General features: G+C 40.9%; 2 protein-coding genes across 3 annotated transcripts; one reads left to right on the forward strand and one right to left on the reverse strand.

Annotated features, from left to right (window-relative positions):
- Positions 1 to 313: 313 nt before the first annotated feature.
- On the reverse strand, positions 314 to 3516 carry msantd4 (Myb/SANT-like DNA-binding domain containing 4 with coiled-coils). The gene is made up of 5 exons (XM_068585925.1): positions 3505 to 3516; positions 3142 to 3429; positions 2362 to 2457; positions 1973 to 2272; positions 314 to 1100 (listed from the first exon to the last, which is right to left on the reverse strand). Exons 1-5 carry the CDS (start codon positions 3514 to 3516, stop codon positions 345 to 347), a joined length of 1452 nt encoding a protein of 483 aa, XP_068442026.1. The 3' UTR covers positions 314 to 344.
- A 1626-nt stretch (positions 3517 to 5142) lies between these two features.
- aasdhppt (aminoadipate-semialdehyde dehydrogenase-phosphopantetheinyl transferase) lies at positions 5143 to 12265 on the forward strand. Of its 2 annotated transcripts, none has more exons than XM_068585244.1 (7): positions 5143 to 5534; positions 5631 to 5798; positions 6312 to 6441; positions 7249 to 7370; positions 8329 to 8490; positions 11380 to 11448; positions 11591 to 12265. In XM_068585244.1, the coding sequence occupies exons 1-7, from the start codon at positions 5391 to 5393 to the stop codon at positions 11756 to 11758; spliced, it is 963 nt and encodes a 320-aa protein (XP_068441345.1). In that variant the 5' UTR covers positions 5143 to 5390; the 3' UTR covers positions 11759 to 12265. The 2 variants fall into 2 exon arrangements, with proteins under 2 accessions (XP_068441345.1, XP_068441346.1); XM_068585245.1 differs by having other exon boundaries at positions 5685 to 5798.
- The last annotated feature ends 3098 nt before the right edge of the window (positions 12266 to 15363 follow it).

Consider the following 15363-nt stretch of genomic DNA (forward strand, 5'->3'; position numbering starts at 1 on the left):
TGTGTGTGTGTGTGTGTGTGTGTGTGTGTGTGTGTGTGTGTGTGAGGAACTTGATAAAGGAACAGCTGCCAATGCAATTCACATTCTGGGTTGTTTTCAGTATTGGAAGTACCCCTAAATTTGATGAAAGTATCTCTCTCTCTCTCTCTCTCTCTCTCTCTCTCTCTCTCTCTCTCTCTCTCTCTTTCTCTCTCTCTCTCTCTCTTTCTCTCTCTCTCTCTCTTCTCTCTCTCTCTCTCTCTCTTTCTCTCTCTCTCTCTCTCTCTCTCTCTCTCTCTCTCTCTCTCTCTCTCTCTCTCTCTCTCTCTCTCTCTCTCTCTCTCTCTCTCTTATTAGTCCTTTTCTCAGTGGCCCTGATGATCTTTGTGCAACTGCATTCTCTCTTTCTCCACTTGGAGGCGTTCTCGCTCAATCTGCAGTCTGCCTGCCTCAAATTTAAAAAACTGCAGCCTCTCTTTCTCCAGCTGCAGTCTCTCCTTCTCTAGTTTGAGCCTTTCTGTCTCCAGATTCACCATCGGAATCCACACTTTACTTTCTTTATCTCTCTCCCTCTGTCCATCATAAGTGGAAGATAAAGACGTGGACGATGAAGGCGGGCCTTGTTGTGGCGGTAGGTAAAAGGAGGAGTTCACCTGCTCTGATTGGCTGACGAGCAGAAGCCTCAACCTTTCCCGTTCCACCTGTAACCTCTCTCTCTCCAGCTGCAGCCTTTCCCTCTCTACCTCCATCTGACAAAGACGCTCCTTCTCCACCACCAGCCGCTCTTTTTCCACTGCCAGGCGCTCAGTTTCCACAACCAAGCGCTGCTTCTCCAGCTCCAATCGCTGTTTCTCAACGGCAACCAGAATCCCTGCTCCCATGTTTTCATGATTGGTTAGTCCACCCAGAGGATGGGCTGGCGTCCCCATCAGGGCACCAGCGAGTGGAAGGCCTCTGTTGGTGGTCGAGGTCAGATTCTTTGAGGAGCTGAGCATGTCCAAGTCATTGTGGGAGTAAACATCACCAACATGCTCCTCACCACGTGACTCAATGTCACTGAGGAGGGAGGGAATATCATCTTCATCTAATTCTCCATCTCCCATATCACCATCACCATCCAGCTAGAAGGAGAGAAGGAGGTTCTTAAATTAGAACTTTTTTCACACATAACTCAAAAGTTTACTCGTCATGACAGAGTCTCAGAAAGTAACCTTGACAATTAATGATGAATGTTTATTTATTTTATTACAACATTTTTTTAAACTTTTGGAACAAAAAAAACAGATCTAAGACTCTGCAGCTTTGATTTCCTTTTTACTGTCTACATGTCTGGCAGATGTTAAATTATTGTCACTGAATACTGATGAGACTCAACACAATTACCGCTTTTACTACTGCAGATTGTCTGGCTGATATATGAAGAATTTGAACAGACTGGATACAGGTTAGGAGAAAAACTGGGAGATTATTCTTAGAGAATGATTATGGGAAATTGTAATACCACAGTTTTAACAGATGATGATTTTATATATAAACAAATCTAAATGCAATTGTAAAAAAAAAAAAAAAGTAACATTTATATGTCAAGTTTGAATCCTAATTAATTAACACATCCCTTAATTTAATTTGATCTTTACCTTGTGGGCCTACATGAGCCCAATCAAAAGGAAGGCTTAACAAGATCCACTTGAGCTACAACATGAGCTGGCACTGTGTTTAACATAACTACCTCTGCCAACAGGGATATTAATTAAGCTAATGAACACATTATAAAATACTGGCGTCTCAATATAGGCAACTTGTCTTAACATGAACACTGATAATGTAAGCCCTTCAAAAACATGAAGGTGTTTGAGAATATCATTCTGTCCTCAATTAAATGCTGGTATAATTAATGGACTCCATGGTTTAATTAGAATATCTAATCTATAGTTATCGTACACGCACAGGCACTACCGTGGCACCATGATGTATGATGAGTTTGGTTTCTTACTCTGTATTCACTGACATCATCCTCCATCTTCACACCCAGCGGTGCCATCATGGCATGCCCATTCGGTTCCCCGAGAGATGCCAGCTCCGGCCAGTCACAATGACAATCCTTCGAGAGGCTCGAGAGGTCAAGCAGCTGGTCACACCCAGATCCCAGAGAAGCTGCCTCATGCTCAGGGGAGGACTGATCATACTCAGTCTTCAGGGCCAAAGACGAGGAGGAGGAGGAGGAGAGAGAGAGCTCAGCCCGAAGCTGTTTTCTCTTCACAAGTGAACGCCAGTCCAGGTATCGACGCTTCACCTGCACAGGAGATTTTAGAAGAAAGGTACTGGTGTTTAACAGGTTATATATATAAACATTATATGATTCCAACAGAGAAATAAACACACCTCAGCAGCAGTGCGTTGCTCTCCCTCCCCCAGTGAATTAACACCTTGAGCCACTTCCTCCCATGCCTGTCTCTTCAACTCATTAATGGCTGTGTTCTGTTCAAACACAGAGAGAAGAGAAGAAAATCAGACAATAATTTCAGTGGTTTTGTGAAGACGAAATAGGTATGCGTCAAAACAATGCAGTGCAGGTTCCTGTCAAAATAAAAGAAATAACATTTTTAAAAAGCTGACTCTAAAATGCTCCTCTATGGTAAATCCAGTGGATAATTTTGTGGCCAATACAAATGGAGGTATTTGACACTTTATTTCCACAAATACATTCCTCCAAGAAAAGAATTTGGGACAAGATTCCCGTGAATTGGTTTGGAAAAATCAACTGTATCAGTGCTCTCTGGTGGTGATAATGAAAAAACTACTTCTAAACTTTTTTTTTTTTAAAAACGTTTTGGCCTTTCTACACTGCACTTTCATTTAACCTAGGAGCTGAGCTATATGGGACCCGATTGATTGATCTAGTTTTACTCTTGATCTGACTCATAATGTTTGAATATTTTAGTTGTGACTTGCTTTTTGGATGAGCATGCCAGTTACTTGTGTACTACGACAAAGGTTTTTGTCAGTGGTGAAATCAATGACGTTAAACAACTGGTTTGAAAACTACTTTCACATATTTGACAAGAGGTTACAAACAACTTAGAGGAAGTTGCTATTGGATAGGAAATAATTGATTTGTGCTTCGGTTGACCTATCCAAGAGAAGAGAAGAAGAAATCTATACCTGCTGTCGAGAGAACAACACGTCCGTCCTCTTGTGGATTTCCCTGATAAGCGTCTGTGTTTCTCTCACACTGTAGTTGCTCTTCCTCTTCCTCTTCAGATGCTTCACCTGCAGGAAATCCAGCTTGGCAGTGAGAAGGGGACAGAAACCCCAAAGACGGAGAGAGGAAAAGAGACAAGGATGGACAACTGAGAGGGAAGCAAGAAGACAAGAGGAAGAGAATGGTGTATGAAGGGAGCAATAGAAAAAAAATAAAGGAGTTAGAAAAGGAAGTGTAAATGGAAACAGCTGTAGAAAGGTCAGAGGTCAGCGTTAAAGGGGGGTGGTATTTGTAAGAGAAGTGTAGCTTTCTGTTAAAATCACAGTGTTTCTCATCCCTTAGTGGCTCCAACATTCTCTGTGAAGTTTTCCACCTGGGAGACTGGGCTCAGCTGTTACACTAGATGCTGGCTCTGTGCAATGACATGTCAGGGAGAAGTGTGTGAAGTTGTGAAGTTGTAGAGGTCACACCTGGTTGGCTGGAGGATTAAATCATCAAAAGTCTTCTTTTTTTTCCCAGAGGAGGGTTCACTTTTTCCTTGATGAGTGCCTGATTTGATGTGTGCAAGGCTTTCCACCTTGATTCCCTGTTCTGCACTGCTGCCAGCTGAGCGTACACAGGTAGAGAAGCATCACAGGCTGAAAGGACTCTGAAGTCTTCCTGTATGTAAATCAGAGAGTAGTTAATATTGCTGAGTAAAAAAATACTTCTCAATATATTAAAGAAATCGAATTGTAATATTAACTACTCCAAGGGTGTAATATACACAAAAAAAGTGCATTAAGATATCTCTCACTTTCTTTTGATGAAAAATGCAAGTGTTTGTTATTTGTCTCTTGACTCGAAAAATACCATAACATACATATATTTTTATAGATCGTAGGGAATCATTTTTTCAAATAGTCCATCATGTTCTATTTTTTACTAAGGTCTCTTTTATTAACTGATTACTGAGGTTGGGAATTGTGAGGTTGGGAGTAGCCTCACAAATGCTGAGTTGTCGCCAATGAAATACTGCTGATGTTTCTTTTTTTTTTCTGCAGCACATCAACACGTATTGTTAGACGATGATTACTTATTTTATTAAGCTGCTATAAGCAGACAATATCGACCACATATCTTGTGGACTATACCGTTACTAAATATTAAAATCAAAATTGTAGCCTTCGGAGGTTTCTTGTAAGTACATTTGGCATGTGTGTTTATACTATTTGTCTACACATAGAGAAAATACATATAAGCACTATGCGCTTCTAGGTTATGCCTTCAGACTGTATCTCCAAAATATTTCGAGTTAAAATTACGTTTTTTTTAAGGAACGATATACGCTATGAGACAGTGCTTTTCGAGTTTCATTATCAATATCAGAAATGTAACGTAATCATGTGTGTTGCCTATTCAACCACCGCCTCCAATTGAACATTATCTTTCATATATTGTGAAAACAACTTACCTTATATACACACACAGAGATGTACCGCAATCAAAACAACATCGTGGAGGTACAATTTAATGGTGCATTCATGCTCGACTCGTAAATAAAACATGCTATTATTGAAGCGGAAAATAGGACGGCCAGTGGAAATCGGATAGAATAATTTGAATGAAAAAAAGACCCTGTAATAAAAGCTTTCTATATGCAGCATGGTGCTATTTTTACAATTATGTTACAGAAGATACATTTGATTGACCTTCAAGGATTATCCCAAACTGAGAGGTGTTTTTTTAAGTAGCACGATTTAGATACACGAGCTTTTCAGCCGAAAGGCTTAATCATATCCCATCTCTCTCTCGGGTCGGAACAAATGCTCATATTCATTAATACCATTACTTTGTAATTTTTACAATATTCCCGAGAGCACCTGAAGGTGTCGGTAGTTGTGTACAGTTTAGGTCGGTCCTATTGGTCAGTTTTCCACCGCGCCCACTTATGACGACACTGAATCTCGCCTCGGCTCTTCCGGATTGCTCGACGTGCTCACCCCGCTGTCAGACACACAAAGTGCAACGTTAGTAATTGTATTAGTTGTCTCCAGTTCTGCACTGCACAGAGTCGCCACTGTGGAAGTAATAAAGCATCGGATAAAACATTTCCAGAGTTGTGATGCTTGTTGTCAGTCAAACCGCACATGCTAACGTTAGCTCACTAACAACTTGTGAGAAGCCTGAAGTTGTGGCGGAGTCCAGATGACCAGACGTAGGTGAGGAGATGGGCTCTGTCCGTTGGGCCTTTCGCTGCGGCTCGTGGACACCGAGCCGGTCCGACTGGCTGTTTGCTGCTCGTTGCGTTCAGCGGGAGGAGAAAGACCGGATCGGACAGTTTGTGTTTGCTAAGGATGCCAAGTCAGCCATGGTGAGTGTGACTGCACACGTGTTGTTTGTGTCTGTCGCCTTCTGCATGCTGACTTATCGCACAACCACCAAATTTGGGTCCCTTCCCGCTTGTCAGATCCAGTTATCCTTGTGTACCAGTAACACACTCGCTTGTCTGTCACTGCGACAGGCTGGCAGGTTGTTGCTGAGGAAATGTGTGTGTGAGAGGATGGGGATCCCCTGGTCGGAGATCAGACTGGAGCGATCCCCCAAAGGGAAACCTTACCTGGCAGCACCAATGAAGGTACACAACCGTATTATTTATTTGTAATATTTAATTTTATGTATTTTGTATAGTCCAAAATCACATATTGCAAATTTGCCTCGGAGGGCTTTACAGAAGAAGGGAAAGAAACCTTTAAAAGAGCATCAGACTAGGATCCCTCTTCTCGGATGGACAGAAGTACAATAAATGTCATGTGTACAGAATGAACAATATAACAGAGTTACAACACATTCATTGCATTTGATGTACATTATTCATATAATGAGTAGTAGGCATGAGAAGTTACAACTACCAAAACTAATAACAAAAGTGGATATATTTGAATAATAATGACAATTAAGGCAGCAATGCTAATTGTTATTTAGAGTGTCTCCATAAATAATAAGAAATAAACTGCTGTGGGTTTGAAGACAGTTTGGATGCAAAGGACAGCGAGGAATTAATAACACTATTATATGTTAAGTCACCAGAACTTTGTCACATAATTGAAAATATCCACAATTTGATGACCATCTTGCTGTTTGCACCCAGGTCAGTCCAGATCCAGGTTCTGGACACCCAGCCTGGAGTTTCAACTTGTCCCACCAGGGGGACTATGCTGTGCTTGCTGCAGAGCAGGGGGCGCAGGTGGGGGTGGATATCATGAAGACCACCATGCCAGGTGAATGCTAAGGGGAACAGTTGAAGCAGCATTGACAATATCAAAAGTTTTTTGAACATAGTTTGAGTTCAGAAGATGCTTTTCTGTCAATTAGATGTACAAAAAGTACCATAAAGCTGAACGATGATTTGCATGGCTAAACACAAACAGGCCGAACAGCTGAACGAACAGTTTGACTTGTGGAACCACACACACACACACACACACACACACACACACACACACACACACACACACACACACACACACACACATTGTAACCAATACACACAGAGAGAAAAAAGACTAACTGTGAATCTTAAGTTCTCATCAGCAGGATCTGTTCTTAAGTTTTTGTTGGATCATCAATCAAATGCTTGAAGATCAAACTATAAAATGATGTGTCAGTTGTCTATTTCAACCATATAACACTAACAATAATTAATCTATGAAACCCAAATACGTATTATTATCGTCTGCTGTTCTCCAAGGCAGAAATGGAAATGCTTTTGTATTTCCCAACTTTACCACAAGGGGTCACTGTTGCCTTGTGTATGTAAAAGGTTCAAACCAAGGCAGCTTGTGTGTGCAAATGTTTGGATTTCTGTGTGTGTCACAGTCACATTCAAATCACTGGTGTATTTCAGAGAGAGGAAACAGTGCACAGTAATCTCAAAATCTGAGTATGTTTGAATAACCCTTCCTTCTCTTTCCATACATCTTCGTCTGTCCCTTTGTGTCGGTGTCTCCATCCTTCTTTTCTCCTCTTCCCTTTCTTTGGCCTCACACCTCTCCTCACTCCTTCCTTCCTCCCTTCCTTCCCTCCAGGTAGCAGCTCCGTGCCAGAGTTTTTCCGCATCATGACTCGTCAGTTTACAGCGTACGAGTGGAGCGTCATCCAATCGGGCGCCTCGGAGCACCAGCAGCTTGCCGCGTTCTACCGCCACTGGGTAACCATAGCAACCATACTATCCTGCTGTCAAATTGCATTGCCGGCGAGGTGTGTGTGTGTGCGTGTGTGCGTGTGTGTGTGTGTGTGTGTGTGTGTGTGTGTGTGTGTGTGTGTGTGTGTGTGTGTGTCTGCGCATGTATCTGCGTGTTTGAGTGAGTGTAAGTGAATTGACATTGACAATATCCTTTGAGGCACACACACACTTACACACACGTACACACACACACACACACACACACACACACACACACATTTGCACATACGTGAGTGAACACATTTTTCTTCTTTTCTCACATTTTGTCCTTCTATACGTCCTCACTGTCTCACACAGTAGTACTTTCTTTCTTGCTCCTCTTTTAGTTTCATTTTTTTCTTCTCTAATTTCTTTCATGTAGAGAGAGAGACACACACATACATACATACATACATACACACACACACACACACACATACATACATACATACATACATACATACATACATACACACACACACACACACACACACACACACACACAGATGGACAGCAACGGTGGTGCTAAGTAAAGATCTGGTGAGATCGAGAGGGTGGCACAGAGACGTCAAGCTCTGATATCATCACCGCGCTGTTGACTAATGGCAGAGTTCGACGGTTGCCATAGTGATTAGCCTTGTAATACTGTTATCGTGGCTCATTGGCTACCAAGCAGGGTTGGTTTTGGCTAGACACACACACACACACACACATTCACACAAATACACAAAGTCACTCTTTTGTATACACACTGTTATGCATGTATGCATAGATTCCCATCTGTTGCGGTTTAAGTTTTTGTGCTACTGAGCCAAAATGTTACACACAAGAAGCACAAAAGACTGGCTATCTCAGCTCTCAGGCACAGACATCTCTTGTTTTTTCTGTGCCGGTGATCATTTTCTGCATGTAACTGATTGAGTTTCCTCTCTTTTCCACCGAGGCCTTGAAGGAGAGCTTCATCAAAGCCATCGGCACGGGTCTGGGCTTCAACCTGCAGAGGGTGGAGTTCCACCTGTCCCCTGAACCGCTCACACCGAAATATGCACTGCGCCAGACCAAGATGCATCTAGACGAGGAAGAAGACGACGACTGGGTATTTGAAGTAAGTCAGTTTGAAGGACAAACGACTACCTTCCAGGATTTCTAAAAATAACGAGACATCTGTCTTGTGTCTGGAATGACAAATTGAAAACACACAAACGACAGATTCAAGACTAGTTTAATTTTCAGCCTGCAGTGTTTTCTAGTTATCAATTGTCATGATTATCTTATTTCCTGTGACTTTTATTTACATTTTTCATTCTCTTGGATTCTACTTTTATATTGCCAAAGAGGAACTTTGCCGCTGGCCACAAGTTGTCTTGAGCACAAAATAAAGGAATAGTCCAAAAAAAAATTGCCAAGACATCGATGAGAATACACCAGGCTCCTGGAAGTAACTGCACAGAGACACAAGTTGCCATTTTTATATTCCTCTTTCCCACAATGTTTAACTATTCCTTTAAAGGAACAAAATACCCAATGGGCATGTTAGTAGTATAGTATTATTTAGATTTTTATACTATTATCATTTTTGAGGGTTTTTTAACAGTACTTTTTGGGCTGAATGTAAAGATGTATTCTTAGGTTTGTATCATATGGAGAGAGAAAAACAGTTTTATGAATAATACATAGTTATTTCTTATTAGTAGAACACAGCCTTTAAAAAAATCAATTAACTTCAAAGTAGCATGGTAGCTGTGCCGTGGGGTCCTTCATGCTCTGCTCCCAAGTGGCTGCCTCCCCTAAAAGCAGAGTAAATGACAGGAGATCTTACAGAAAAATACCAAAAGAAATTGCAATAAGGAGCCTTCGAGTGGCCTTCATTCACCTCCCTGTCTGTACAAATGATCTGTTGCCATTTATTTCCCTATTTCTGTCCTCTTTTCTGCTCCTCTTCATTCCTCGTCCTCTGCGCATTTCCCTTTGATGTAATTTTCATTTCCTCTCTATTTTCCTCTTCTTACCTTCTTGTATTCCCCCTCTTCTCTCTCTCTCCCATGTGTTTCTTCTCTATTCCCCCTGCCCTCCCTTTTTTCTCCATGCCCAGTGGCAGGTGGATTAACAAGTTACCTCAAAAAGGTTACCAGTGGTTTAAAAAGCCTGATGTTGCGTCTCCTCTCCTTTTTCCATCTCTCTTGAGGTCATGGAGGCTTAATGCTGTTTTGGTGTCTGTGTTTTCACACCGGGGACTAACAGCTCACTTCTATATGTCCTCTTTCTAGTATAGATCTAAGGGCAAAGTGACATAACCACGACATACAGGATGGCGAATGTGTTCCAGTACAAATTGTGAAGAGTCGAAAAAATAATCAGTAAACGAAGGGAGAAAGAAGTAAATGTTACTATTTTGTGTACTTTTATCTAATTTACAGCTATCACCATCATCATAAGTTAATAACATGTTAATACAAGGATAAATAAGGCCAAGTTTCCCAATTAGAGCTGAAACATTTTGTCAAACAATTCATTTGTTCTTGACAGCATATTAATCTGCAACCTTTTTGAGAAACAGAAGAATGATAATAACCATTGTGTGTGCGTGTTTAATTACGCATCTTCGAGTTTGAGCTGTTGCTTGTGCCAATCGACCCGCTCTGCACTGCTCATACTGCCGTCTGCCTTCATGACGCCATCCCGACCCACCGGGTCATCATGGATAATATTGCACTGTAAAACAATTCTAACATTAAATTAAGCAGGAGGTCATATTGTTATTTAAAAAAGAAAGAGGGTGAGAAATATAATCGTATGCATTAGATGAGATACATTAGACGTTCCAGACGGCACAAACGTACCTCAGAGGAGCTGGATCTTCCTCTTTTATATCTACAAGAACAGCAAAACACGTCATTATTTGTGATCAGTATATGATTGTATTGACCTCGAGAGGTAAAAGTACCTCGAACTGAATTGTTTGAGGGTTTTTTTCTGTTGTTTCTCCGGATTTGTCTCATAAACAAATAGGCACACTCAGAGATGCGACGAGCCAGCGTGCTTTTGGCCTCGTGTCCTCTGGCTCACTGTCAGCTGATTGGCGAGATCAGAGAGCAGCTATGAGATTTATTATTTCCTGCCATCCTCTGGTGATGTCACCCCTGCAGCCGCTACGCAGGAACTGAGAGACATAATAACACACAGACTATAACATAGCCACTGAAACAGCAAAATTACAAAATATGCAATGCAGCTCTTTCTGACATTTCTGTCCGTACCATTTTCCTTGGAGCTTCTTTTTATGTTCCCTTACTCTCTTCCATTTTCTGTAACTAAAGCCCCACTTCACACAGCCACCTGTTACTCCCACGTACACACACAGCTTCTGGCCTTTAATGTCCAAGTGTACTTTTCCAGCTACAAAGGTAATTGCATTTGGAGTCAAAGTTAGAGAGTGCACAACATTTCTGAACCAAAAACTACTTTGAAAATATGTTTTTACCAATTTGAAGGCTCAGTAGGTTGGGTGTACATATTGTGTGTGTTTTGAAATGTGAACATAGGATGCAATTAGAACAACCATGTTTTATGTTAATATAATATAATATTCATCAATTTACACAATCAAGGTTGTTGAACTGCATCGATCTTGCTGTGGAATGGATTCATCTTAAAGCGAAGCCCTGGCTTTTTTTTTTAAAGTGAATGCACGTCTGCGTTATCACAGTATTGCTTGGGAATGTGTGACCTCCAAACGCAGAGGTTATCTGCAACTGAAACTTTGCTTACATTTCTTGCAAATCATCATGAAAACAGATACGAGATATTCACATGCATTTATTCAATAGTTGTAGATGCATGCAGTGTGAATGTTTGTATGAAAGTGTCTAATAAGCTTAATTTGTTATGTAGTAGTTGCGCTGAATTTTAATGAGTGTAGAGGTTTTTATTTATCAATACATGCACGCGAGACATGTGTGCTAATGTGTGTGTGTGTGTATGTGTGTTTCTGCAGGAGAGCTTGCTGGATACTGATCATCATGTTGCTGTCGCACTCGGACCAGCAGACAACGCAGACTCTGCAGTAAGAGCTCATAAGATTTCCAGCTACAGTTATAAATGACCAATTATAATTTGAATAACTTAAAAAAAAATACAAATGAACCATTAATCGCAGCACTATTAGCCACTCACTAATTAAAGACTCTCTTCTCGCTTACTGGCAGCCTCTTCGTCCATCTTTTCCTCCTCCCACCTCGTTTACACTGCTGTCGTTCAGTGACCTCATCGCCTCAGCATCACCTCTGACAGAGGAAGACCCCGCCTGCTGGGACAGCTTCAAGATGAAGGCTGAAGCTCCACTGAGACAAAAAGAAACACACGCATCCACATAACCCACCACACACACACACACACACACACACACATAAATGCACCACACACACCTTTTAGAAGTGCCAAAAAAAAAACACTGACACTGAAGCTGCTTTCTCATTCGATACAAATCCAGTCAAGTTTGACCAAAGATCTCTCTGAGGGCTTCAGAATCCAGAAAACATCTGACACCTTCTATCTTTAGATCCTTGATTCAGATGAAAAACATGCCACACAAACATAAATGCTGTGCAGTACATTCACGCTTTTAATGTTGATCAATAGATTTATATCCTGTGAATTTTGTCCAAGATTCAGCATTGAGCACTTCATTATTACCCATGTACACTCAAGAAAACACATTGATTGAAAGAAATCTGTAATACATGCTGTGTACTGTATAATATGTAAGATAAGTATGCATATTTTACAGTTATGAAGATGATTAATAGACCATAATTACTTTATTATAAGTCTACTCCCATTGTGGATCATGAATGCAAGGATCAAATAAAGAATTAATCTTAAGTGGCAATGTCAAAGTGTTGGTGTTCACTTTTAACTAATATTTTCTCTCAAGTTTTCTGTCTTTTATTCTCTTCTCTTATCCAGCAGTTATTTTGACTTCAATGCAGAGCAATTTATAAAGTATCCAATAATTACTGCACATTCTGTTCCTGCTCACTCTCCTCTTAGTCCTCCTGCTCTTCTAGTCTCACATAGACGTGTGCATAGTCAGGTAATAATTCACTGTGATTATTTCTTAATAATCCGATCTGTATATCAGTTTATGATCATATTGTGTTAACCTATTAAAAAGCTACGCTGACCCGGTCAATGACTTAGATCAAAATATAATTCAAAACAAAGAAATTGGTTATTGAAAGTTATTTTTTAAAACCTGAAACATTACAGAAGAACACTGATGAAATCACATTTTATGTTGAGATTCTGCATTAATTTGCTACACTGCGTCAAAAACCTGAAAGACTTTCTTAACCATGTTGCCCTATAGGTTCAAGTATATTATGTGAGATGCTCGTGTGTCGTGTCTTTCTACACTTCCTCTGTATAACAAAATATATCTGCCTCTCCTCTTGTTCATATCTTTTTCATTCATTTTCTCTTTCCTTTCTTCCTCCTTTATCTCTTCCAGTCTGCCTCTCTTTTCTTTATCTCCATCTCTCCCCATCTGGTAGCACATCCATTTCAATCAAGAATATTTAGTCAACCATTGCATTGCCTTTCTCTTTTTCTTTGCAGCTCATATCTGCTCCATCCTCCCTCTCTCTTGAGGACACCTCGTAGATGCAGTCAGTCTGCATGTTTACCTTCTTTCTGCATCGGCTTACTTTAATCACAACATTTAACTATAATCCCTCTCTCCTGCACACAGAAAGGAAATGACATGTTAGAGGCCAAGTGGTACATACTGTATGTATGGTCGGGAATGCGCCATGTCTGTGACATTACACTTAACCTCACAAGAGAGATACAGATAAATAAACACAAAGGGGCTGCTGCAGACATTTCTCTTGTTAGCGTAATTACTGAGAACCAAAGCTGCACTCGTTGGAAGGCAGCTCTCCACCAGGTGTGTCTGCAACGGCCACCGTAATGTTTGATTGAAAAAACACAATGCGTAAAGGGAGACCCCCCCCCCCCCCCCTTATCTCGACTGCAGGTGTATCAGATAGATAGATAGATACGCTCTCATTGTAATCTATATAGATGTCTGCACCAGCTCTGTGTAGGCGTGCATCTCAGCTCCGTCTCACGGCTTAAAGCGTGACTAAATGTATTATGTAAACTGTTTTCCACCAGTGTGTCTCTGGCCTCTGAGTGGCGTTGATTCAGTCAGCAGTGTGTGGCCCGCTTGTTCCTTAGCTGTTGGCCGACAGTCACACCGTCCGGAACAATAAGAGAGAGCAAACTATTTTCACCCCACTGGTCCTGCGGCAGCTGAGCACTGGTGATGCGCTCAGCTGTTTCATCACTAGCCGCGCGCGTGCCGCGTAAGAGTAGTAAGTGAGGAGTCAGCAGTCAATCAGTTTCAGTGAGAAACAGACAATAAAAGGTGTTTTTTAGAAAGTGTGAGTCACTCCAAAGATGAAGGGTCCTTGAACATTCAGCCATTAATGAGCACCCTTAAATTGAATGCAGTTTAGTGCAGCCGAATGTGAGATTAATCGTAGACAGACAGGGAATGTGCAAACACAACCAAGTATATCTGGTTATGGTGGAACCGAGATCAATGACGTATCTCAATGGCAAAACCTACAGGGAGTTTAAATCACATTTGAGTTCAATGTCAAACTGTTAATCACTCTTACAGAACTATTTATTTGCCAGGTATGTTACACCTACAAGGAGTTTGTCTTGGCGGGTGGTGCATACATTAGACAAACAACAATCAATACGGTGCAAGAAATAGAAACAATTCAAATGTACAATAGAATATCAAATCTAATATAAGGTGCACAGACAAACAGATAAAAATACTATAAACCTCAACAAATACAGACAGACATCCTATAGCACGGAAATTATATTATTGGCAATTCTGTTATGTAACAAAGACAGAAATATGCAATTGTCTGAACTACTATAACTACACATACAATCTGACAGGGCATGAGATGTTGTAAACCTGTTTTCTAACAACACAACACCTGCTGCCAATCTTCATGTCAGGTCTTCTTCTTGCTGGATTCCTTCCACCTTCAGATGTCCTTCCCATCAGATGTTATGTTATTTTCTCACCACTGATTGTGCTTTTGAAATATTGAGACGTGATGATATTGTCCTCTGCTATGAGGAAGGTTTCATAAGGTCCTGTGTCTGTGTTGTAGGTGAGACACACACAAATCTAGACAGTGTGTCGGAGGAAAAGTATCGTCATTCAAGTGGATGTGTATGCACGTGTGTATGCTTTTAGTGAAAGTAATGTAGCTTGAAAACACACACATGTAGTCATTGCCTCAAGCTGGAGTGAATGTGGCCTCTCCACCATCTTAAATCGTGTGTTCTCTGCAGCAGGGAAGGAGGAGCGAGGGCAGCGAGGTCAGACTGGACTCACACAGGCTCACCTTAGAGAGAAGCCATTTTTAGTTGATGCATGTGTGTCTTCACTCACAAATTACTACCACTATTGTTTCCCTGCTTCGGAACATGCTCTGTACTGCCGTGTGTGTGTGTGTGTGTGCGCGTGTGTGTGTGTGTGTGTGTGTGTGTGTGTGTGTGTAAGATAACTTGCAGATCAGAAAATGCATAATGTCCATATACTGATTTACTGTCTGATTGATGTTGATTATGCCATGTGTGCAGAAATAAAAGTAATGGCACTGACAAGCAAACAGGAAGCGTAAATTATAGTAGATTATTATTAGATGATAATTGCTCATGCAATCAAGACGTACAATTCTATTTTCCACAGTAGTTTACCATTAATAGTACCACCATTAGCCCATCGCTAAAAGACACTCTAAGTATTTGTAATTATTACGTCTCCTTGAGTGCTCCATATTTTACATTTCTACTAAAACATTGCCTTCATCTTTATGGAATTGTACATTCAACATGTCAACTACAAAAATGATCTTTGCAATGATTAACTGAAATGTTC

This window comes from Clinocottus analis, unplaced genomic scaffold (assembly GCF_023055335.1).
Source record: "Clinocottus analis isolate CAN_PGR_092001 unplaced genomic scaffold, fCliAna1.0.p SCAF_2, whole genome shotgun sequence".
Taxonomy (NCBI): domain Eukaryota; kingdom Metazoa; phylum Chordata; class Actinopteri; order Perciformes; family Cottidae; genus Clinocottus; species Clinocottus analis.